We start from the raw sequence: 26014 nt of genomic DNA on the forward strand, positions 1-26014 counted from the left end.
TGCTACATTACATATAATTACTGCACAGTAACCATGGTAACAAGGATTGCTACATTACATAAATTACTGCACAGTAACCCATGGTAATAAGGATTGCTACATTACATATAATTACTGCACGAGTAACCATGGTAACAATGATTGCTAATTACATATAATTACTGCTCAGTAACCATGGTAACAAGGATTGCTACATTACATATAATTCAGTTATCCTACCTAACGTGACGTGTTTCAATTTTCCAAAGGTTAAATTTCAGACATTAATAAAGCATAGGAAAAACAGTAAAACTAAGGTTTTGATTATTCAAATCGAAATTTCGTCAAAAAAATGTATCATTTAGATAAAGTTGTGTCAAGTAAATTATCCTAAAATTCCAAACTTTTGAGATAGATACCAACCTCCTGGGAGGTGCCCGTTCTGCGACAAAGCAATTGGAAGACGGCACGACCTCAAGAGGTACATCCTAAACATTCACCAGCACGTCAAGCCCTTTCAGTGTGAGAGTTGCAAACAAACCTTTGCACGGCGACACCACCTTCATAGCCACCAGAGGAAGTCTCGAGTCGTCGGGTTTTGTCGGGGCCGCCCTCCCGCTGAGGATAAAGATTCATGGTACACTACTAGTTACCATAGTTACACCACTAGTTACCATAGTTACACTACTAGTTACATGGTATGATTGGATGCAAAGCTTGACTCACCCGACCCCTGAATGATTATTATTCCGCCATAGGACAACTGGAGTCGGCGAGCAGCGTGCTTATTTTGGTTTTGGACTTTTTATTGGACAATGTTTTGCATGGTGTTACTTCACCTTATATGCTTTTATATATTCATTAAATTATTGACTTGTTTTGGATTATTAAAAGACGGAAGTAAAATCAATTTAAGTTTTGAAGATTTTATTAAATCGAAAAATATGTAAATTGACTCTTCGTTCTTCCATTTTCTATTCTGTTCGTTAAATTTTACACAAATATTATTTCCGATCATACCTTGTTAAATATATTTATAGTATTTTACATTTAGATTAAAGTTACTGCATGTAGGTATGTGGTGTTGGAACCTTTTCGTTCCGCATCCTGCGTAACCTGGTAACCTGCCGGTTGTTAATTTTTATCAGCATGAAGATATAGTTTTTTAGATTTTGTCTCGGACCGAAAAGGTGGCGAGAGATAGCTAGTAGTAGTAGATAGCAATCTTTAAAATAAGGTTGAAACGTTATCTGAATAATCTTTTGTAGATTATTATTGGATCTGAAGTTAATTAGTTAAACTTGACGGCTGATATTGTTCGCGACTGGAGATTTTAAATAAGTATTTGTAGGTTAAAATCTACGATAGTTAATAAATTTTTGGTCGTGGTTTGAGATCCAATCAAAAGCACGCGACCCGATAAAAATTACAGCGTAAAAACAGTAGTGCTATTAGCAAACAATAAACATAAATAATGATGAATCGCTGTTCAGTGTGTAGGATCTCCAAAACTCTCCCTATTTTAGACTCTTTGCTCACGTGGTAACCTGGTAACCTGGTAACCTGGTAACCTGGTAACCTGGTAACTCTCCCTATTTTAGACTCTTTGTTCACGTGGTAACCTGGTAACCTGGTAACCTGGTAACCTGGTAACCTGGTAACCTGGTAACTCTCCCTATTTCAGACTTTTTGCTACGAAGCAGCGGTGGTGTCCCCGTCGGTGAACAATGTCCTTACTGCACCAAGATGATCAGTAGCCGATCCAACCTCAAGAAACACATCCGGTCCATCCACCAGCAACTCCGTCCGTTCCAGTGTGGAGACTGTAAGCAGACCTTTGCACATCACCATCATCTTAAGGCTCATCGGAAGGCGGCGGAGAGGAAGGGAAGGTGTTTTCCTAACCGCAAGACTCCTGATGATCCACTGAAATTCCTGTTTCTGGAGTAGTAATAGGGGGACTGGGGAGGGTAGTAATGTTTTCCTAACCGCAAGACTCCTGATGATCCACTGAAATTCCTGTTTCTGGAGTAGTAATAGGGGGACTGGGGAGCAGAGGCGGCCTCTGCTGGGGAGGGTGGTAATGAATAATGTAACGAGGAGGCTTCTATCTTGTGGACTGTGGAGTTGTTGCCGTAACGAGAATTGAACCAATCTTGCTCAACATTTAATACTTTTCATTTTACCTCATGGTTTATCGGAAACTCTCGGCGGGAGCTCGATGAAATGTGCCATTAAGGGGGGGGGGGGGGGGGGGGGGGTTCCATTAGCTTGAATTGTAAATTCTATCAGTCCAAATTTGTGTAATAATATGAGTGAGAGTTCAGGATTGATGAAAACTGGTTGCAAATTCTAAAGGTTCCGATTGAGGCTGAAGCATGACGAGGCTGATCATTCGATGGGGTAATTTCAATAGTGATGCCGGACTTTACGATCAATTTACTAACACTTGCCTGAATGTTGATCGTTGGCTGATAATTGTGTTAACTGATGAATTGTATCTGCGTTTAATCGGAACAAGAGTTTTAGGAGTTGCTATTAAGGAGCGTCAAGTAGTGTTGCCATGGTAACAAGTAGTGTTATCCAATACACGAGAATTTACCAGATCTACAGTTAATGAGTAGTATTTAATAGAATTAGATAGAGTACAAATTACAATAGGAAATTGGGAGATAAGGTCTGGCCTAAGGCCAATATACAATGTTGATACAGACGATATTCATATAGATTGCTTGGTTAAATGATAGCTTGATAGGGTGGTAATGCGGCATGTGCCCTATTTCCCAAGTTCCTATCGCAATGAAGGCTGTATCCAGCCTCTACGAATCAAAATAATCTTAATATGTACGCACTGCAATCTATAACATAAATTAACTTTAATCGTAATATCATAGCTTTAACCAGCGTCCCTACTACAAAGTATTTAATTATCAAATATATAATATTATGTGTTTTAATTAAGTATCAAAATATTTGTTAATGCGTTCAACGATGCATGTGTTTGTTTTAATTTAGAATACTGAATATTGAAATTTGGTTTCACGATATAATTATATAAATAATTTTTACTTAGCTGTTAGACATTAATATTAGTAAAGTTGTTTTATTTTGTTTTCCAAAAGGTTTGGTATAATGGTATAATCTACTATTGAATCGTGTGAATTCAACGTCAATCCTTAAATTTTCAGCTCTTGAAAACGTTATTTTCAGGCTCTGCAAAACACACGGCCTCTCCCTGGCCCTATACCACTGGAAGCGGTAGTACCAGTACCGCTACCTTTGCTCAGTGTACCACGTGCGGACAACAACTCAGTTGCTCGGGAGCACTGAGGAGACACGTGAAGCTTGTTCACCTCAAACAGAAGGACTTCGTGTGCAAGTACTGCAGCCGCGCATTCAGCACGTGCAGCAACATGAAGAAACACGTGCAGACCATGCATATCGACTACAGACCATTCAAGTGCTTCTTCTGCGATAAGACGTTTAAGAAGCCCCACAGTCTGAACTCTCACATGTTTACAGAACATGGAGGTAAACGTGTTTCTTCTGAGCAGTGGGATGAGTTGCGGAGGATTGAGATGCAGATGAAGGGAGGTAATCAGAGTTCCTCCAACGTGAATACGGACTAATAACTGAAGCTGTAAGGTCACCACGTTGTCCTGTGGCTGTTGTTCGATGGGATATTTCGCCGTAAGCGTTTTTGCACACTATAGCTAGGATGTAATACACAAGTTAACTTTTTTCTATTGGCTGTAAGTATTTAACATCTATTAATACGCAAGTATTTGTTTTTCTACTTTTAAATATTTTCTTTGTATAGAGACTTATATAATATATAGGTGATGGGAGCTTTAGTTTCGGATAGTCTGCCTTAAGTAAATATAATGTATAGAGCTCCTTAACTTAATTCTATGGTAATTATTATAAAGTAGTGCACCAGAAACGATCAATCAGCACAGAAAGTAGTGGTTACCTTTAACAGATTATTTAAAGACTGGATGTGATTGTTTCAAGATTTAATAGACTAACCTTACTCTTTAAAATGTCGTTCCATTTAAAACGTAATTAGTTGAATTTTAAACGTCAAGTATTTCAAGCCCACAGGGCGTCTTGTTTAATAATAATAGTTATAGTTCACGCTCTTTCTATTTTAGCTTTTGATGACATAATGTGTTTTGCTTAAAGAAAAAAGTTGTTAAATTTTAATCAAAGGAACTTTCCGAACTAGCCATGAGACGAGTGATATCGCTGGATTCTACTGGCACCCTCTTAAACATATCCAAATCAGTTGGACACCAGTACCTCCGAATCTTAGATAGCTTCTTTCCCGGTTCCCTCTCTGCCCAAGATAAAACACTCCTGACTAAAGAATTCAATGTAAACATGCCCCTACATTACAAGGAGGCTCTCAAGAAGAATCCCAATTTTGGACATGGTAGTATAGGGGTTTATGAATGGTGGAAAGGGCTAGTTCGGCAGCTCTACCTGTCCTCTCACATCGACATGAAGGATTACCAGTTTTCTCTTCTCTTTGACGACACTTACAATCAGTTCAGGACGACAAACTGTTGGGACATGTACCCGGAAACAATCCCAGTTCTTGAGGAGATCCAGGCTCGTGGTATTGATGTGGTGGTTACCAGTGATTTCGATGTGGGTCTTGTGAATATTCTCCGACAACACGGACTGTTTAAACCTGATGACATCTCCAGCTCTCTTGTCAAAGAGGTGATCACCTCCTATGAGCAGGGTCTTGCTAAGCCGGACCTTCTCAAGTTGGTGAAAGAGAAATGGGACATTACTGTGCACGTGGGGGACAGTTACGAGAGAGATGTGGTGGGGGCTGAGAAAATAGGGGTGTTGCCCATTTTTGTAGATAGGGGGAACAGTGGCATTTGTAAACTTCACCCTTCCGTTCAGACGTTATCAGGGATTTTAGATTATATCAAGTGACACATTGTGGGTTTTCAGAGCTTAAAGGGTTTTTATATGATTTGAATGTGATCGAGCTTCATTTTCAAGCACATCCATAAATACCCCAATAGTTAACTTTGAATTTCCTATGAATAGTCTGTACAATGATTTGGTGTATAAATGTATGGTTATTAAGCATAATTTCATTGAAGTCAATTTATGATTATCAATTGTTTTTGTTACATTGCCTGCTATTCCTTTTTAAACCGATCAACGTTGAAGTACAAAGTCACTCTGTGTTCCGGATTGGAGTCTGGGATTGTTTTTGGATCTTGAAACCTAAATTAACCAGTTCCATGTCCACTTGTCTCAGGGCCCAAGATCCATCACCGCTGTGGTGAATGTGGCAAAATGCTGAGCTGCCGGGCTGCTCTGGGTAGGCACATCAAAGTGGTGCACCTCCGGCAGAAGAAGTGGCAGTGTCAGTTCTGTGACAAACTGTTCGGCCAAAACTCTGATAGGATAATCCACGAGAATAGGAACCACGGAGTGCAAGTGGCGGGATATTTTGAGAATTAGTGGTTCTGTAAGCTGCTGATTTTAGTGTTTTGTTTTTAGGTAAGTTCTGTTGTTCAAAAGTTGTTTTTTTTCTGATGGCATGTCTGAATGTTTGTAGATCTTGTAACCCTAAGATTTGATACATTTTATATTTGTTAGAGTTGATAAACTTGATGACTTTGTATTTGGACGGATAACTGAAAGTTAGAATGATGGAATATCTCTTATGACCTATCTACTATATCTCATTTAGACGTTAGTCAACTGTGACGGACGTAGCCTCCCAATAGGGAGGTAAAGTGGGTGCCCCAACATAAAAAAAAAAAAAAAACTCATTTAAATCCCGTCGACACAATTTCCATACTGAATTTGATAGAAGAGGATGAAAATATGAATTTCAATAATCCTAAAACTTTGGGGCCACACACAATTTTACATCTCAGATAATATAATTCCTATTTTCCCAGCAGGTGACCACGTGTTGAGTCACTCATGTCAAACTTGTGGTAAGATACTGAGCTGCAAAGCGGCACTCATCAGACATGTTAAAGTAGTGCACCTTAGACAGAGAAACTTTGTCTGTAGACACTGCGGCAAGCCGTTCGGACAGAACTCCGATAGGATCATTCACGAAAACTCTGTCCATTCTAAGACTGATAACTGATAGAGTTACTGGGTGTCCCTAAAAAGGGCGATCAAGTGATTACTTTTTAATTTTATAGCCCAAGAACAGGTTATAGTGTTATATATTATTTACAGTGTCCATTCTGATTACTTTTTTGTGGTATGTAATGGTTCGTGGTAACTGGTATGTAATGTTTCAGAGTTGTTTTATCAATTGTGATTTACAATGATTTGCAATACATCATTTTAGAACGTCGCTTTTAGTAAGTTTTATTTTGGCCTTAATTTCGCTGTATTTGTGTATTTTGATCAATTTTTATAACAGTTGACTGATTTCCCCATGCATATTTTCGGCTGATTTTGTCCTATCTATTTAATATTCAGTTTAAAATATCATCAGTGAACATTTAAAAAAAATTATGACAGTCTATTTTATTGAACATTTAAAATGTTGCGATTCTATCACTAAAATCATCCGAAAATTTGATCAATTGAAAAAATTCGTTCTTACTTTTTTGAGGAAACTGTAAAGAAATAATTCTACTAATACTCTTAACCCAGCCCCCAATTTCAGAGCTGAGATCGACAACGTGCGAACAATGTGGTCTAACGCTAAGTACGAAACAAGCCCTAACAAGACATATCAGAGTAGTACACCACCGAATCAAGATGGGTCACGTGATGCCCATATAAGGAGTGTCAAATGTCGGTACTGCAGCAGAGCGTACAGACACCTCCATGAACAGAACCGTCATCGCAACACTCAATCACGTCGCTGAAAAAGAAATAACTGTGGACCATAATAGTTGTAGTATCCATATTTAGTTTTGATGATTTGTTTTTAGAACGAACTTTTTACTTTTTACTCTAATACGATTGACTGTCAGTGCATCACATGCTCAAATGAGCTGGGATCAAAAGATATGGTGTATTAATGAATGTGCAGTGATTAACTTTTAGAACACATGAAAGATTTTTATCAAAATGCACAAAACATTACAGCTCACGATTAATGGCGAAAATATTCTACTAAGGTCCGCAACATTTTTCGGCGGAACAATGAATATATATATTCTTCCAGCTAGTGCCAGTGGCTTTGCAGAACCCGACGGGTTTGACGCGGAATTCACTTCAAAATTTTCTCTGTTGACTCCGGCAGTCAAGCTTATATTATTACGTTCACCCAAAATTATCACATTTTGGTTTATACTGCAGATGGACAAAACGGTTTTTACAAAACCCTAACCATAACCCCGAAACTAGTCATAACCGGAACCCTAACGTGTAACGGCCCTAACGGTAACCCATAAAAATCGAATACAGAATACGCGTTTTACCAGCCTGTCACGTTCAACAAAAACACCTTTTTGTTAATAACTCCCCAGATAACTTCCCACATAACCCCCATAACTTCCCTTACAGGGACGCATTTTAACATAACATTAACCTTTCGTCATGGAGGGTGATTCTGAATCAGCGTCCAAAAATACATCGACCGTAATTATTTGTATATCCACAGGGGGCAGGGCCCTCTTACAAGATATAAAAAATTGTCGAGCGATTTAGTGGGAGTGCTTGACTCATATCCTATTTACAATTAAACTTTACTCCGGCCTTGGATCATTATATTTTAGTTTATGAGGTTCCGTTGACGCGAAATCTGTCAGTCGGAGACAAACCCGCACGCACCTGACGATTTAATGAGTCAGCCGTAGGATCTGCGGTTAGAATTTTGAGTTCGTCAAAAATTAATCCTGCGAACCCTTGATAGTACTGTGTACCAATTCACATAGCCAATAAAGCCATGTGCCTTCTGGGCTCTGGTTAGAGCAACTATGTACCAGAACTAACCATTTTTAGACAAATATATCATCGGCGTCATATTAAAACAAAATTAGAAGTTTCGACCCACAATCGGACAATCCTGTTACATTAAGTACTAGTACAGAGGGAGCAAATCACTATAATGTTAATAAATTAAGTAATTATCCCAGAAATGAGTAAGGCGTCACTTAACATTATTATTAGTATTACCTAGCTTGCTAGGTTATTGCTTGCTTCTCTCACGTAATCGCAAGACTAGAAGCTCGAAAAGAGCACCACGCATACTCATAGGGATAATAGGCACGCCTGGTAGTGGTAACACTTAGTAGTAGTTTTTAAACTAGTAACACACTACTTACTTACACACTACTCACACACCACGCATAGGGATAATAGGCACGCCTGGTAGTGGTAACACTTAGTAGTAGTTTTTAAACTAGTAACACACTACTTACTTACACACTACTCACACACCACGCATAGGGATAATAGGCACGCCTGGTAGTGGTAACACTTAGTAGTAGTACGGAAATTTTAAGGGTCAATTTCTCGACGATTGTGTTTCCAGTTTCCAATTTTATTAAAACTAACTGCCCAGGTTTGGAGGCGCTCCAGCTCGCTGATGACTACGGGTCACGTGATGCCCATATAAGGAGGTTTGAAGCTTTTGGAGATATAGACCCTGGCTCCGCAGCAAATGGAGGTTAGTACCTAAATCTAGGATTCTCTATGCGCTATGGCAATTTATAAAAATTATCATCTGAAAACAGAAAACGTGCAATCAGGGATTCTAAGTGGGGCAACTTTTCAAACCCCCCTCCCGGACAACCTTACACAATGTCAAATGTGTCCCTAAACTATCTCTTGAAGTTGCCACAGTAGCTAAGACGATGAATAATAAAACCTCTTCAGGACCAGGCAAACACGACGTATCAGAACGCTCCTGTCAGCTTTGTGGGAAGATATTCACGAAGAAATGCGACTTAAAGCGGCACATAAACCAGGTACACTTGAAACTGCGACCCTACAAATGTGATCAGTGCTACGCCAGCTTCCCTCGGAGACCTCAGCTCAGAGCTCATATTGTCAAGCATCATGAGTCCGTCACTTCGGATGCAAACGATTGAAGAAAAATAATGTGGTTGATTTGTAAATGGGTGAAAGTCAGAAAGCGGTGCACAGTCTATATTCACTATGAACTGACGAATCAGTTTGCAGTATTAACTCATGGGTACCTAAAACACAGCTAATTTGTAATTACGGGTACGCTTACTAATATGTAATAACTGGTAACGCATGGAATTAAATATTCTTATCGGTATTGATACACGTTGCATTCCCCTTTTTGCGAAAGGGATATGCAACGTGTATTATAGCAATAATCGTTATAATATACATCATTATTTGTATACTTATTAATTGGAAGTGCATGTACATTATTGATTGATTTATAGTTTATAATTTAACACTTACTATCTATAATTCCTGCCGAATTTTTATCTGGGCTAATTTTAAGATATGATGTATTATTTGCAAATTACAATCACGTTAAATAGGTAACTCGATAAATCTACCAATTCTAAATCGGTGCACTATATTGTGAAAATATTAAGTTGATGTGATATGTCCATTAAGTAATTCATGACAGAACTATATTAATATTATTCAATAAACAATAAACATTTATGATTTAACCACTGTTTCATTTCGTAAACGAATTTCACTATGAGCGAATGTCTCATTTATTGAAGAATTGGGCATTTACAAATTTCCCGTTGACTGACCAAGTGTCACTTTCATCTGATAATTGTTCAAGTGAAGCAAATGAAATCTTAGGTGATCGCACACAAAGTAATATACAATACTTGCATACAATATATATACTCGATTTATTCGTGAACAAGAAGTTCCCACGCGCGCGCGTGGTATGTCGGCGTGCGCTAAAAAATGGTGTGCTACCATACAATTATGTCTGGCGGCTCACAGATATTACAGTCAAAGAAGGACTTTGGTACAGAAAGTCCAACTGACCCACTCTAGTATCCTGTATTCAGCTACATAATTCGATTGTATTACCAGTTTATCTGACGCAACAGTCACGTTCTTAATATCAAACGCCAGTGAAAGTACCGGTCGTTATCTTAAAATTTGATGTAATTTGTAAACGGAGCAAAACATAATAACGGACAATCGAAAATCGCATGTTTGAAATATTTTACTAATCAGTGTTAAACAAAAATACAAAACAATTATTCATTAATGGGCACTAGGTAACAATCTTAATTCATAGATGCACAATTGAAAAATCAAAGTTAGTAAATCGATACAGTTAATTTAATCAAAAGAGCCCTACTCATTAAAAATAAGGGACGGCTAATATACTCTGAATAAAATTCAAGCAATAGAAACATGCTGTACAACAAATCATAAGAATCGATGAAAGTTATGTAATAAATAGGGTCAGTAGTTTTTAATTAAGACAGTTTATAGTTTTGAATCGAAACAAAAATGCAATGTCTGCTTTTAAGTTTCGTAAAAAGTACTTATTTAAAAGTATTTGGTCATGTGCTCTCGGCCGATGATAAGTTTTTGAATCTGATCCGTTCCCTCGTAGATCTGGAAGATCTTTGCGTCCCTCATAAGCTTTTCTACTGGATAATCCTTGTTGTAGCCGTTCCCACCGAACACCTGCACTGAATCGCTTGCGTTTTTGTTAGCGGCGATAGCGCCGTACAGTTTACCGATAGAGGCGTAGTAAGTGTTTCTGCGTCCCTCATCATAATCGGCACACGATCTCCAAACAGCAAGTTTAGCTGAAATACACCACACTTAGTGATAAGATAACGGATAATTTATCGGTTCTTATGAAAGCGCAGTAAGTTAGCTTATCAAACACATGGGAGCTATGATAGCGTTTTGCGAACAGATAAAAATAATGACGCAAATAAATCTAACACCCACCCAGTTCGTATCTCATAGCCATGTCAGATAACATAAAGAGAACTGCTTGGTGCTTGAATATCTGCTTGCCCATCGTCTTACGCTCCATCGAGTATTTTGTAGCCTCATCTAGTGCCCTCCTAGCCAACCCTACCAGAAACAAAAAGTTAGTTCAATGTAAACATATAAACAGTACACCAAAATATCTGTTAAAATGTTGCATATCAATAATTCTAAAGTAAAAACAGTCCACAAAATATAAGCCACTAACCCAGACTCATAGCACCAACAGTAGGCCTGGTCTTATCGAAGCACTTCATAGCAACCTTAAAGCCACCTCCCGGCTCCCCTACAACATTGTCAGCTGGGACTACCACCTCGTCAAATGTTACACCTCTGGTGTCTGATGCTCTGAAAGGGAGGCTTGTTTAACTACACCACGTGACTACACCATGTGAGTACACCACGTGACTACACCACGTGACTACACCACGTGACTACACCACGTAACTACACCACGTGACTACACCACGTGACTACACCACGTGACTACACCACGTGACTACACCACGTGACTACACCACGTGACTACACCACGTGACTACACCACGTGACTACACCACGTGACTACACCACGTGACTACACCACGTGACTATACCACGTGACTATACCACGTGACTATACCACGTGAGTATACCACGTGAGTACACCACGTGACTACACCACGTGACTACACCACGTGACTACACCACGTAACTACACCACGTGACTACACCACGTGACTACACCACCACGTGACCACACCACGTGACTACACCACGTGACTACACCACGTGACTACACCACGTGACTACACCACGTGACTAGACCACGTGACTACACCACGTGACTACACCACGTGACTACACCACGTGACTACACCACGTGACTACACCACGTGACTACACCACGTGACTAGACCACGTGACTAGACCACGTGACTACACCACGTGACTACACCACGTGACTACACCACGTGACTAGACCACGTGACTACACCACGTGACTACACCACGTGACTACACCACGTGACTACACCACGTGACTACACCACGTGACTACACCACGTGGCTACACCACGTGACTGGCACTACCAGCTCGTCAAATGTTACCCCTCTGTTGTCTGATGCTCTGGGGGGGGGGGTCAACTTGTTTAACTCTCTTCAAAACAACTCATATATATATATTATATTATGCTCTAGTGAACACATTGCAATTATCTTTAAATCGAGGATAACTGCAAATCAATTTCTTTCAACTATGTTCAATATTACACCACGTGACTACACCACGTGACTACACCACGTGACTACACCACGTGACTACACCACGTGACTACACCACGTGACTACACCACGTAACTACACCACGTGACTACACCACGTGACTACACCACGTGACTACACCACGTGACTACACCACGTGACTACACCACGTGACTACACCACGTGACTACACCACGTGACTACACCACGTGACTACACCACGTGACTACACCACGTGACTACACCACGTGACTACACCACGTGGCTACACCACGTGACTACACCACGTGGCTACACCACGTGACTACACCACGTGACTGGCACTACCAGCTCGTCAAATGTTACCCCTCTGTTGTCTGATGCTCTGGGGGGGGGGGGGGGTCAACTTGTTTAACTCTCTTCAAAACAACTCATATATATATATTATATTATGCTCTAGTGAACACATTGCAATTATCTTTAAATCGAGGATAACTGCAAATCAATTTCTTTCAACTATGTTCAATATTACACCACGTGACTACACCACGTGACTACACCACGTGACTACACCACGTGACTACACCACGTGACTACACCACGTGACTACACCACGTAACTACACCACGTGACTACACCACGTGACTACACCACGTGACTACACCACGTGACTACACCACGTGACTACACCACCACGTGACTACACCACGTGACTACACCACGTGACTACACCACGTGACTACACCACGTGACTACACCACGTGGCTACACCACGTGACTACACCACGTGGCTACACCACGTGACTACACCACGTGACTGGCACTACCAGCTCGTCAAATGTTACCCCTCTGTTGTCTGATGCTCTGGGGGGGGGGGGTCAACTTGTTTAACTCTCTTCAAAACAACTCATATATATATATTATATTATGCTCTAGTGAACACATTGCAATTATCTTTAAATCGAGGATAACTGCAAATCAATTTCTTTCAACTATGTTCAATATTACACCACGTGACTACACCACGTGACTACACCACGTGACTACACCACGTGACTACACCACGTGACTACACCACGTGACTACACCACGTGACTACACCACGTGGCTACACCACGTGACTACACCACGTGACTGGCACTACCACCTCGTCAAATGTTACCCCTCTGGTGTCTGATGCTCTGGGGGGGGAGGGTCAACTTGTTTAACTCTCTTCAAAACAACTCATATATATTATATTATGCTCTAGTGAACACATTGCAATTATCTTTAAATCGAGGATAACTGCAAATCAATTTCTTTCAACTATGTTCAATATTACACCACGTGACTACACCACGTGGCTACACCACGTGACTGTACTATGTAACTAACCGTTGTCCCATATTCCATTCCTTCCTCCCGACAGTGACTCCTGGTGAGTCTGCGTCCACAACAAAAGCCGTGAAAGCTTTAGCAGCCGGGCACTTTGGGTCGGGGTCCGATCGAGTGAAGACAAAGAACCAGTTCGCGTGTCCACAGTTGGTTATCCACATTTTACTTCCGTTTATTACGTAATCATCACCAACTGAAGTAAATTGTATGTCAGCGGGGATCTTTTATTCATTATATCCGTTCAATCCTTCCACATTCCACAACAACCAACTGATTGGCTATTAGAATTTATTGGGGTAATTTATCAGTAAATCAATGGCATAGTGATTATAACCCAAATCATACTTTTTCTAGAGCTAGTTCTCGTAGAAGCAACATCAGACCCTGCAGAAGGCTCGGTCACACCGTACGCTGCAACTAGCAGTTCCTCCGTCATTCTTCCCAGGTACTTCTTCTTCAACTCGTGGCTACCTGCTATTATAACTGGCGACTCAGCTAGACTGAAATTTGAGAATGTTACTGGGTCAAATATAGATTATAATAAGATGCATTGTAAATTTCTGGGGCAAAATTTGTAGTGTTCCCGTTTATTGCGACAAGGAAAAGGCTGTCATCACGATAAGGAATTGTTCTACGTTTCAATGTAACAAGGTCATATTTATGATATAAAAAGATGTTTATCAAAATGGCATATCCAGCACATCATGTTACCAACCTGTTTCCACCGAGAGCGGTTGCAATACCAGTACATCCGAACCCGATCTCTTCTTGTACGATACAAGCTTCCAATAGGGACAAACCTGACGAATTATATTTCTTGTGAAACTAATTGATGAAAGTTTACGTAATGAAAGCCATAGCTCTGCCGTTTTCTGACAAAAGTGCTTAAGTAACATTTTGGAAATTTCGGGTTTTTTGGTCTAACTTTTGTTTTTGGGTCAAGTTCAACTATCCCTGAGGACCATTGGATACATTCGCCGACCCCCCAAAACCCCCTTTTTGGAACCCCCTAAAATGCAAAAAATGGTCATTTTTCTGAGAAAAGTGCTTAAGTAACATTTTGGAAAACGGGTGCCGTTTATTTCAAAAATGGTGCCATTTCGGGAACTGAAAACGGTGGCATTGTTTTCTACGTCCAAAACTGGCCTAGTGACGGCAATTTGGTGATCGTGGGTCTTTTGGCCTGGGAAAAAACAATTTATGTCACTTAAGCACTTTTGTGAAAACGGGCTCGTTTTCTCACAAAAGTGCTTAAGTGCCATTATACGTTTAATTAAATGTTGATTCTGCCAACTGAAACTATATAATCGGTACTAACAAATCTAAATTTTCACGGCGGATCGATTGGTGATGGTCATAAACTTCAGAAACGCTAGCTTCGCCGTCAAAATTGCCGATTTGTCAATGCAGAACGTTTCAAAATATACGTCATAATTTGCTTTAAAATTTTTTATTCTCTTATAAGTTGAGACTGGCGGGATTATCGACAGGCAAGGGAACATTACCAAAGAGATAGAAGTAATTTGCTTCACTGCTCCTTCTCTGTTGATATGGAGAAAGTTCTTTTACTACCATACATGCCGGAGTACAAGGAGGCGATTTTAACAAGACGCCTTGTCACATTTAACGAGACCTTCGCGAGGCTGGGGTCAGACGGAGCTCCTTTAGCGATTCTTTGGAATGAGTCAATCGCAGGAAGGAAAGATGAGAATGTGTCCTCGACTTGGATAAGGGCAATAAAACATTTTGCCAGTTGGCAAGATTGGTGGTAGCAGGGAGATCATATTTTGGGCAGACAATTGTTCTGCTCAAAACAAGTGTTGGACTTTATTTACTGTATTAGATGTTCAATTATCAACAGCCCAGATGTTGACCTGGACAAGATAACGGTCAAGTATCTAGAGCCAGTGCACACCTTTATGAGTGCAGACTCATTCCACCATAAAGTGGAGTTGTCCATTAAACAATCAGGTCAACATCATGATTATAAGGACTTTGTTCAGGCAGTTGAACAGGTGGGTACTGCGATAAGCATGAACTGCACAGACTTTGAATCGTGGCCAAGGTCCTACGGAACAAGCAACTAAAAAACTAAAGATGTTAAAGTTGTAAGTTTCCAGCGTGGGTCTGTAGAAATGGAATGGAAAACAAATCATGACGAGGTTTCTTTTCATTTCACTCCATTTCTCAGACAAAAAGACGAGAGAATCATTTCCATAGGTTGCAAAATAGCTTTCGCCCAGGAAGAGCCCCGGGGGATAGCTACTCCCAAAAAAAGACATTATACGTAAACTGTGCAGGCTTATGTAGGGTATCCTGGATGAACTTGCCTGATAGTGCAGATATAACAGATCTTAATCGAGTGTTTGACTAAAAATCATATATTTCTTGTATTATTTACCATTTATTTATGTACAGCATTACTTACAATTATGTTACATTTTTATACGCTTGTTTTTCTTTGCCTCGCGTTACGATATCAATAATTCGCAAATCATTGGTCTTTATGAAGAAAGCCTCATCTGAGTTCTTAATTTAATTTCTAAAAAAAGAAACTTATTTATTATTATCCCGTTCTTTCACCAATCAACTCTTCGTTGAAATGCTGGTAGAATTCCGACTATTTTTTAATCCGCTGGGGAGAAGGGAGGGTTTTCGTGTTCTTAAACCACCACCAATCAATTTGTCGTAAAATTTTAGGTCAGAATGATCGCAGATAAAGTTCCCACTAATGTGGCTGTACTTAAGCACTTTTCTCAGAAAACGAAATTTTTAAATTTTCTATTTCAGCGTGTCCCCTATTTACAACCAATGTTTCATCACAACAGTTTTAGGCTAATTTTTCGTTTCACTTTCGATGACCAATGGTTTGAACGGGTCATTTTCATCAGAACATGGAGCTTTTGCTGATGTGGCTGTACTTAAGCACTTTTTTCAGAAAACGAAATTTCAAATTTTATATTTCAGCGTGTCCCCTATTTACAACCAATGTTTCATCACAACAGTTTTAGGCTAATTTTTCGTTTTACTTTCGATGACCAATGGTTTGAACAGGCCATTTTCATCAGAACATGTAGTATTTGTCGATGTGACTGTACTTAAGCACTTTTCTAAGAAATTCAAACTATAATTTGTGATTTTGAGGCACTTTCCGAGAAGTTAGGATGATGAAACCTTGTCATAAGTTTCAAAAGTCGACAAAGTACCTTAGAAACATAGTGGGTGCAGTTTAAGTTGGACAGTAGCTAGCCCAGAGCAATTACAGAATTGAAATCTTTAAAGTCAATTTGCACAAAATGAACCTTGTGTTACTTAAGCACTTTTGTCAGAAAACGGCAGAGCTGGTGTAGCCACATCCCTATTCTCAAAAAAATAAAATCATACAAATCTAAAAGTAATTTTTCATTTTACAATCCAAAACTCATATAAAAAGTATATCATGTGAATATATATATATATGTATATTGTATATATTATATATAGATATATATATAAATAAATATATAATAATATAATATATATATAGAAAGCTCAGGGCACTGAACTCCAAAGCACTATCACAAACCAACTAACCAAGACAATAAACTAACCCAAGCCTCCATAGTCCTCAGATATAGTGGTATTCATGAGGCCTAGATCAAAAGCTTTCTGTAGCACTTCCCAGGGATAATCCCCGGTCTCGTCATAGTGGGCAGCTGTAGGAACTACCTCGTCCAGAGTGAACTTTCTTGTAGTTTCTAGTATTTCGGTCTGCTGATCATTCAGGTTGAAGGAGATGTTTCTGGCTGAGGAGCTGACAACAGGGTAGAGTCTTGGGAAGAGTTGACGGGAGATTCTACCTACAAGTGCCATTCTACTTCTGTGAGAATTGGAATATTATTATTAGAAAGTGAGGTAGTAAAACTTCAACGTGTTTAAATTTTAACAAGTATAGGGGGGGGTTCAAGCTGAGGCATGAACCTAATTGGTTAATTTCGATCTCGTGTTAACTAAATATCTCCTCACATCTCTACCAGAATCCACACTTATATTTAAAAAATGATATATTTAAGTCATAAGCAAAGCATAGTCAAAACAATACTGCATCAGTTCAGGCTACATGAATAGGTACATGGATTATGGAGGTAAACATATTGAGAATTTAAGTTTACTAACATATTGAGAATTTAAGTTTCTGATATGTTATAATATATAAATGTGTTGTGTGGGTCTGTGGAGTAGTAGCGGGAAGGTATCGTATACTTTTTGATTTTTTCTCTTGATTATTTATTAATGATTTTATGTAGGGTCGGCACCAATGTTATTATGGTTTTACCACCATGTTTTGGTTCAGCCAAAATAAATTTTACTATATGTTGTTACATAATTTTTCTCACTTCAGCTGCAGTCTGGTAGTGTTGAGTTTCTATTTTTTCTAGCTCTCTTTTTCCATGTTTTTGCCTCACAGGAGATATTGTGGTCTTTTCTAAATATAATTGTAATACATTGATGTAAAGTTTATTTGAATTTTGATATAAAAGATGCCAGATAAATACAGAATTTTCTCAAACTTTACTTTTTAAGTGAAACTTAAATGTTATAATGAAACTCATTTGCATTGGTCAAATAACGAAATATTTTCATACAATATCACAATTTAGATAGTTAAAATAGGTCTTATAAAAACAGCGAACATCATTGGATGAACTCCAAATAATGAAGACGGAAAATGACTGTCTAATATGGTTATGACATCCCTTAGAAATGTTCACAAAATAGTGCTGACGTGACATGCTATAAAATACTCAAAAATCCAGGTACAGAACTGCACCACATAGCCATTATTGTACAATAACCAGAATTTGAAGTTCAAATTTCAGAACAACGATATAGTTTTCCTTGGCACAGCATGGTCACAACGGTTAAATTGAGAAGAATTTGAATTATACAGGATCACTATGCTGTAATATTATGATCTTCAGTATTTACTGATAATTGTTCTGAAGGTTTGTTTGAGGGAGTAGCAGGGGCAGTCTCATCCACTTCCCCATCTCCAATGAACTTGTGCCAGCTGGCTAACCTAACTTCACGGTCTTTAGCCGTTTCTTCTATCGCATAATCGGTCACACCATCCCACTGGTGAGCTTGTATTTGCTGGCCACCAAACCACCTTTTGTCAAAACCTTTGACTGCATCCTCAGCAGCTTCGTGAGTATCAAATTTAACTGAGACTACACCATCAGGATGTCGATCAAACAGTAAAACCTTTTTCACTGGTCCAAGCTTCTCACATTCTTGTTTTATGTCATCTCGAATTTCAGTGATCATACAAGCATCTTCGAGAAACTCTTTAGGATCGAAACAGTGTTTCATGATAACAATTTTGGCGTGTTTCGGTCGTAGATCATTACCACCAGCCCTATCCCTCCAATCTAACATATTATCTTGTTTCTTACGCTTTTTCTTATTCTTATTGTTTTTCTTCTTTGGTTTTAATTTAGGGTTGAATTCACCTTTCAAAACGAAATTCGCCTGTTCAACTTTTACTTTATGAGTTGATCCCGGAAGCTTAGTCCCGTTTAACATTTGAATTGCCAGTGGTATTGACTCTTTCCTATAGTAACAGCACTTTGCATCACCTTTAAAGTTTCCTTCGTCGTCGGTATACATTTTGAATCTTTTCTTCTCGGTGTCTGGGTCCTCCATAACTAAACCATACTTTCCAACTAATGCAAGAAATTCATCAGAGTTCATCGACAGAGGAAGTCCAGACACATAAATCCATGTGTTCTTATCTGCATCCATTTGAAACCATTCAGGTTCCTTTTTCTGTTTCTTTGGCACAGATTTTTCTTCAACAGTTTTTGAACAGTCACTTTCTTCATTTTGATCAACTTGAACAGTGTCCTCTTTCTGTTCAGAAATAGGTAAAGATTCCTTGACATCAGTTGACTCCACAGATTTGGTGTCCTTGTCAGGACTTGAGGACTGGTTGTCTTGGGTCACACCATAACTCATTTGATATGCTGCCAAAAAGTCTTCTGTGATACGTGGAAACCAGGCCCTCTGACTCTCATCCCATTCATAACATGTACCATCATTGGGATCTGTGTAGTAATGTCCTGCTGCAATTTTTTCTTTTTCTCTGAGTTCAGCCTGTAACTGGTATTCAAGTTCATCTTTAGGAGGAACTATGTCTGGTCTTGTAGTTGTTTCCCTCACTACAGTTATCTTATCTTCCCCTTCGTCCGATTCATCACTTGAGAGACCTTTCTCAGCCATTTTTCCTGGGGTTAAATAATATATTAATTCTGCAAGAAGTTTATTATTATCAAACAGAATCATAGACAAAAAGAATTAATAAATCTATAACACAGTAAATATTCAAAAAATATATTTTAAGAATAAATTCCTAACATGAAGATCCATTTCTAAAACTGAAAATAAGTTTGTCCGTGTTGAATCAAACAAATCTCTTGGAGATTTTTATAAAATAGAAACAATATACACAGATAAATTCAGTAATGGTACAGGGTGGGCCAAAAGTCAGTGTGAAACGTTGGCCTTTTAATAGCTCAGTCACAGTGGCCAATTGAAATAATTCCGTGCTCCAATATCCTTACATGAGGGTTACACATGTTCGTCAAGGAAACCCTGCCTTCTAATCTGTCAGGCAGACCCACCTGACAACCACAACACTAGATCAACCAAAATTGTTAACATTTTAACCCCAAAGTTCAGAATGACTGACTTTACTAAGTTTGTGGATACAAGGATACAAGGATACAAGGATACAAGGATACAAAAGTGATAATTACTTTATTGAGTACACAATAGTTGTAATTCTGAAATAATTTAAGTTACACAATTCTAATTATTTACAAGTGTGTAGGGATAATTTAGAAATGTTATATAATGCTAGTTTTAGAAAAATAGATAAATCGAGTTTGTATGGTTCAATTTTATTTTAAGGTCCTATAGCATTATGCACTTGCCAGTATTTGAGTGGAAATCTGGGCTCTTATAATAGGCTGTATATTGTTCGTTCACAGAGAGAATTGAATGGATTGCTCTTGCTGTGGCAGTGAGTGTGGTAGGATCTAGAGTTTTGTTGGAGAGCAAACCGACTAGGTCAGTAATGTTTTGGGGATGGAAATTGAATTTTTCCCTAACTGAGGAGTAGAGCAAACAGTCAATCAATACGTGACTTTCGTCCTCAATAGGCTTGAGCCCTTTGCTGAAAAAGCAGTAGGTGCACCAACGTTCTTCTCTTGGTACAAGGGGGGTTTCGTATCTGCCCCTTTCGATGTAGAGGTTGTGGCAGCTGATACGAAACCTTGTCAGACTTTTTCGAACATCAGGTATTTTGATAATTCGTAGATATGCCTCTGGTTCGAAATCATGTTTAATTAAGTTATAGAATTCTAGTTTTGGCGAGGAGGCCTTGGCAGCTTTCCAGGTATTTACGAATTCTTCCCTCATGTTATGACTGATTTGGGTGGAGAGCTTAGATTTTGAGGAAGATGAGGGGGTGAAGTTGTATTTGGTGAGAAGCTTTGAGATGTTGGTATACCAAGGAAGTCCCAACATGATTTGTTCGTGAAATGCAGCACAGAGTAGTTCGTTTTCAGTGTTTTCAAGGCGACTATAGTAATCTATTGCAAGTTTGCAGGCTTCAAAGAATAGGGGGTGGCGACCGCTTTCGCCCCAGCAACCTATATTTGATGCTTTTGAATGGACAGACAAAGACCACTTGATAAACTTTAGGTGGAATTTTTCATAGTGGTCTTGTGCAATGTACTTCAAGGTATGCTGGGGGTTGGCTTTGTCATCTATTTTTGAAAGGTATCTCATGGTTTTTGAGTGAGGGCATAAGACTTGACAGCCATAAAGCAGGATCGGTTTTATTAAGGAGTCAAATAGAATATTAAGGGCACGGTGAGAGAGGGCATCCTTAACTATTTTGCCTTTGAGGCCATAGAGAGCACGGAGAGCCTTGGCCCTCAGCTCAGTATTTGCTGCTGTGAACGATCCATTTCTGTGGAATATTATGCCAAGATAGCAGTATTTATCGGTGTGCTGGATGGGCTGACCTCCCAATGTGAATGTTTCATAGGACTGCTTTCGTTTGGGAGGGCTGAATATTACAATCTTGGTTTTCTTAATATTTACTTCAAGGCCCATGGAGTTACAGAAATCAAATAGAATGTTGATATTGACTTGCAAGGCCTTGGGAGTTAGAGCAAGAAGGACAAGATCGTCAGCCCACAGCAGATGTGATATCAGAACGTCAGCAAGAACTGGATAGTCACCAACAGATTTCAGGAGAGATGAAAAGTCATTAATGTAGATTTTAAAAAGGTCTGGCGATAGGGGGTGTCCTTGCTCCGTTCCTTTGCCAATATCAATTTTAGGCGACAAGAGTTTGGAAATTTTTATATGGGCAATAGAGTTTTTGTACATATCACTTAGGCAGTTGAAGAAGTTACCGGTTATTCCAAGGCATGTAATTTTGTGCAGAAGGAGGTCCCTACATACAGTGTCAAAGGCCTTTCTTAGATCAACAAAGCATGCATAAAGACGAGCCTTTTTAGCTTTTGTGTATTTGTCAATTACTGTCTTGAGGGTGAAAACGTGATCGTTAGTTTGGGCACCTTTCGAAAATCCAAGCTGTTCTTTTGGGTCAGGACAGTAGAGCTTTTTGAAGTGTAACAGACGTTCAAGTAAGATGCTAGAGAACAGCTTACCCATACAACTGCCAACTGCTATTGCTCTGTAATTGTCTGGGCTGAAGGGGTTGCCTGATTTATAGATAGGAGTGATGATACTGGTATGCCATGGATAGTAGCCTGAGACCAGAGAGTGGTTGAATGTTTTGAGGATGACTTGGAAACAAAGCGGAGTTAGGCTCTGAAGCATCTCGTTTGAAATCAAGTCATTTGAGCAACTTTTACCCTTTTTGAGCTTTTTTATTGCGGAAGTAAGTTCAGAATCAGATATGAGCTTGTTTAGGATGTCCAGATCTGGTGGTTCAGGGTAATGTCTGTGATTGTGGTGAGTGAGATCTGGTTCCTGGTCAGGTTTATTATAGAGGGAAGCAAAGAAATCATGAAAGCTAGCAAGATCGAATTTGTCTAGTAGGGGACTAGTGTCATGTTCTTGTTTTAGCCTTTTAAATTTTTTCCAGTCAAGAATATGACCCTCTTCAATAGCTTCATTTAGCTTCCTAAGAAAGGATAATTTCTTACTGTTAACAAGATTGCTGTGCTTATTGCGTTGCTTATAATATTCTCGTCTGAGAATGTTGTTGCAGTGTTTACTACCTAGCCGGTTTGCTAGCCTATTTAGATTGCGTCTCGAGGAGTTGACTTGTGGATCAAACCATTTCTTTTGGGCGGAATTTTTAGGAGGTTTTTTCACTTTTAATGCTATATCAGCAGCACTGTGGAGACAGTTAGTAATTGCATCGTTCAGTTCATTATTGCCCTCCAAGGTGCCGCTAAATTCGTTTGCTACAATGTTTTCCAGGTTATGGACAATTCCGGGCAAGTTGAGGGCTGCTTTAAATAGTAAGTGGGAGTTGTTGTTGTCCCACTTATAGCCACAAGGTAAATTAGAAAAGTCTGGGAGCTGGAAGTTGGCAACAAATGGTTCGAATGTGGTGAGTTTCAAGACTAAGGGACAGTGGTCAGAGTATGATGTAAACTCTTTAACTTGAAGAGAGTTTACATGATCTCTTGCCCACGAGGTGATTACAAAATAATCGACCACACTGCTTCCATTATATTTGTGACAGGTCATTTTTCCAGTGGTGTCCCCGAGGGTACGCCCATTAAGAATTTTCAGTTGGTTATTTATAACCATGTCAAGAAAGTGTTGGCAATGGGGTTCAGATATAGTCAGGTCAGAGTTGTTTCTGGGTTCTTCAATGTCATGTGCTTGCGAGGAAAGCTAAAACGTGCGCTATTAGCCAATCAACATAACCACGCCCTGCTTGATTGGACCACAAAAGATTTTGACTGCACAAATGTTATTTTCCAAACATTATAACCGGCTGGTCACACACATCTCAATTAAATTCCCTAGGCTACTGTTTTCCAAGTCTTGTCCTGTGAGTAAAGTATGCGTGAGAAAGTTTTAATAAAATAAATGTATATTTTTGAATTTTCTAAATTTAATCTGAGAAGTAAGTAAAACAAACTGCAACCTATAGTAACAACTATAAACAGAACCCCTAATGTCTACTAACAAATTTCTTCTAGTCCTAATATGAGCCTTGTCTCTAAAAACCTAACTGAACTAGCGTTTCGGTGTGTGCAAAAGCTTTAAGGCATGCGCATTCCTTGCCCCGTTTGTTACCTGTCCTTCCAAACCCAAACTAGCAGTCAAGGACAAATTTAGAGTTAACATTTGCTGACCGAAATAACAAAAAATTATGGAGTGTAATGAATTATTAACCTCAATTTTATTTACCTCAATGTTGTATAGTCAATTTTGTGAAAATCGGTTAACCTCAATTATTAAAAAAAGTTAAGCAGCTACAAATATGTGAATAGCAGCAATGTTTTTGTCATCAAAAATTATATTGATTTAGAAAATAATATTTTGGTCGATGTTTTTGACCCCTTAACCCCCCCCCCCCCCCTCTGGCCTTAATCTTCACTTCTTCACCTTTCCATGGACCTAGCAAAAGGAGGGGGAGATCTGTGAACTCTCGTAGTCAGGAAGTGAGAACTGAATAGCCGGAGCCTCAACCATGAGTGAACAGATTCCAGATTTATATATTTTTTAAGTAAAGTAAAGTAAAGTAAAGTAAAGTAAAATTTATGACATCACATCATCACACATGTCTACAAACTATCATCGCACTGTGTGAAAAAATATATAATAAATATTTCCCCACCAACATTAAATAATTATCAAATACAATATTTAAAAACAATTTCATCAAAAACATTATCCTATTTTTAAAACTTCCCAGTGGAATAAAGATTTATAAAACGCTTCTTTGCCACATAAGGATGGAACCAAAGATAATTGTTATGTTTCTCTTTATTACTGACATAACTGGCTCCCTCAATTCTTACTAAAACTTCATTAGAAATATTCCAAAAAAAGCAATCATTTGTAATACTTTTAGAAATCATATCTATCTTATATCCTTCTAATTTAATTTTAAAACCTAAAACTGTCACAGAGTTCTTGACGTCCGGAGGGAGTTTGTTCCAATATGGAATAACTCGCTCCGGGAGAAAAGACTTCTGGATATTCTTGACCTTTGTCACACTTTTACTACATCTATTGGATGAAACCAGATTAAGACCTGATCTGCTTGGTCTGAACAAGTCTGAACCATAATCAGTCATAGCATTAATAACCTTAAAAGCTTCAATAAGGTCCCCACGTATTCGCCGCTCTGCCAGCGTTGTCAAATTGAGGATTTCCAGTCTACGGCTGTAAGGAAGAGTACCCACCTCATCAATCAGACGGGTAAACCGCCTCTGGACGCTCTCCAGCTCCAAAACAGTCCCCCAACTTCCATGAGCCGCAGGTGGATTCCACAATTGGACACAATACTCAAGATGAGGTCTTATTAAAGCTTTATATATAGCAATCATAACAACCTTTTCTCTAATAACTAAATTCCTTACAATCCAACAAATCATACGATTTGCCTTAGCGATACATGCTTTGATCTGTTCGTTCCAAAGCAGGGAGCTATGGGTAATAACCCCCAAATCTTTTTCCTGTGCAGATACTTCAAGTTCTATACCATTTACCTTATAATTTAAATTAGGATTGTTGTTAAAATTAATGTGCACTACTTTGCACTTGGCAGGATTAAATTGTAAAAGCCAAATACTTTCCCAAGCTTCTAATTCTTCGATATCTTCAGCAACACTACCGTGGTTAGCTGCATTACCAATTAATTTAAGATCATCAGCAAATAACTTTATCTTATTTTTTACAAGGTCAGGCAAATCATTAATATACAGAATGAATAGGAGAGGGCCTAGAACTGACCCCTGAGGAACACCAGATAAAACATGTTTAACCTCGGACCATTGTCCTTCTACAGAAACCCTCATAGTCCTGTCTGTCAGAAAATCTTTAATAACATTTAAAACCTTTCCTTTGACACCAAAGCCTTCCAATTTAGACAGAAGTCTAAAGTGGGGGACTGTGTCGAATGCCTTACTAAAATCAAAGTATAGAAGATCAACCGGGGCACCTTCATCTAAAATGTCAAGAATGTCATCAAATGTCTCTACAAGATTAGATAAACACGATTTACCCTTAACAAATCCATGCTGATGCTTCGAAATTCGATGTTCTAAAAAATTTAATACATGTGCTCTCACCAACTTTTCATACACTTTGCACAAAATACACGTTAATGAAACTGGTCTATAATTTAAGGGGTCCGATTTAATACCCTTTTTAAACAATGCTACAACAGATGCAGATTTCCACACTGCAGGTAAAGATCCTGTATCTGAACACTTTTGAAATAATTTAGTCAATGCTTCAACAAAAT

The 26014-nt window shown here is 38.9% G+C and overlaps 4 protein-coding genes across 5 annotated transcripts in view; 2 read left to right on the forward strand and 2 right to left on the reverse strand.

The window, feature by feature from the left end:
* The window catches only part of LOC134813369 (zinc finger protein 236-like), a 145376-nt gene extending 135785 nt beyond the window's left edge, over positions 1-9591 (forward strand). Inside the window, exons 6-7 of the mRNA XM_063821074.1 lie at positions 8498-8602; positions 8812-9591. Of these exons, the coding sequence (XP_063677144.1) occupies positions 8498-8602; positions 8812-9026 (320 nt within the window). The 3' untranslated portion in view covers positions 9027-9591. The remainder of the gene's footprint in view (positions 1-8497; positions 8603-8811) is intronic.
* LOC134813373 (haloacid dehalogenase-like hydrolase domain-containing protein 3) lies at positions 4210-5116 on the forward strand. The gene has a single exon (XM_063821109.1). The coding sequence runs from the start codon at positions 4210-4212 to the stop codon at positions 4930-4932; it is 723 nt and encodes a 240-aa protein (XP_063677179.1). The 3' UTR covers positions 4933-5116.
* A 147-nt stretch (positions 9592-9738) lies between the features above and the next one.
* Positions 9739-17352, reverse strand: LOC134812585 (medium-chain specific acyl-CoA dehydrogenase, mitochondrial-like). Of its 2 annotated transcripts, XM_063820071.1 has the most exons (8): positions 17088-17352; positions 14213-14297; positions 13843-13997; positions 13498-13690; positions 13271-13304; positions 11111-11216; positions 10861-10989; positions 10078-10712 (listed from the first exon to the last, which is right to left on the reverse strand). In XM_063820071.1, exons 1-8 carry the CDS (start codon positions 17347-17349, stop codon positions 10447-10449), a joined length of 1230 nt encoding a protein of 409 aa, XP_063676141.1. In that variant the 5' UTR covers positions 17350-17352; the 3' UTR covers positions 10078-10446. The 2 variants fall into 2 exon arrangements, with proteins under 2 accessions (XP_063676140.1, XP_063676141.1); XM_063820070.1 differs by lacking the exon at positions 13271-13304 and having other exon boundaries at positions 9739-10712; positions 11111-11250.
* Positions 17353-18094: 742 nt separating this feature from the next.
* On the reverse strand, positions 18095-20108 carry LOC134812967 (17S U2 SnRNP complex component HTATSF1-like). The gene has a single exon (XM_063820601.1). The coding sequence runs from the start codon at positions 19819-19821 to the stop codon at positions 18433-18435; it is 1389 nt and encodes a 462-aa protein (XP_063676671.1). The 5' UTR covers positions 19822-20108; the 3' UTR covers positions 18095-18432.
* Positions 20109-26014: the final 5906 nt, after the last annotated feature.

The sequence above is a fragment of the Bolinopsis microptera genome, chromosome 3 (assembly GCF_026151205.1).
Source record: "Bolinopsis microptera isolate Bmic1 chromosome 3, MBARI_Bmic_1.0, whole genome shotgun sequence".
Lineage (NCBI taxonomy): Eukaryota > Metazoa > Ctenophora > Tentaculata > Lobata > Bolinopsidae > Bolinopsis > Bolinopsis microptera.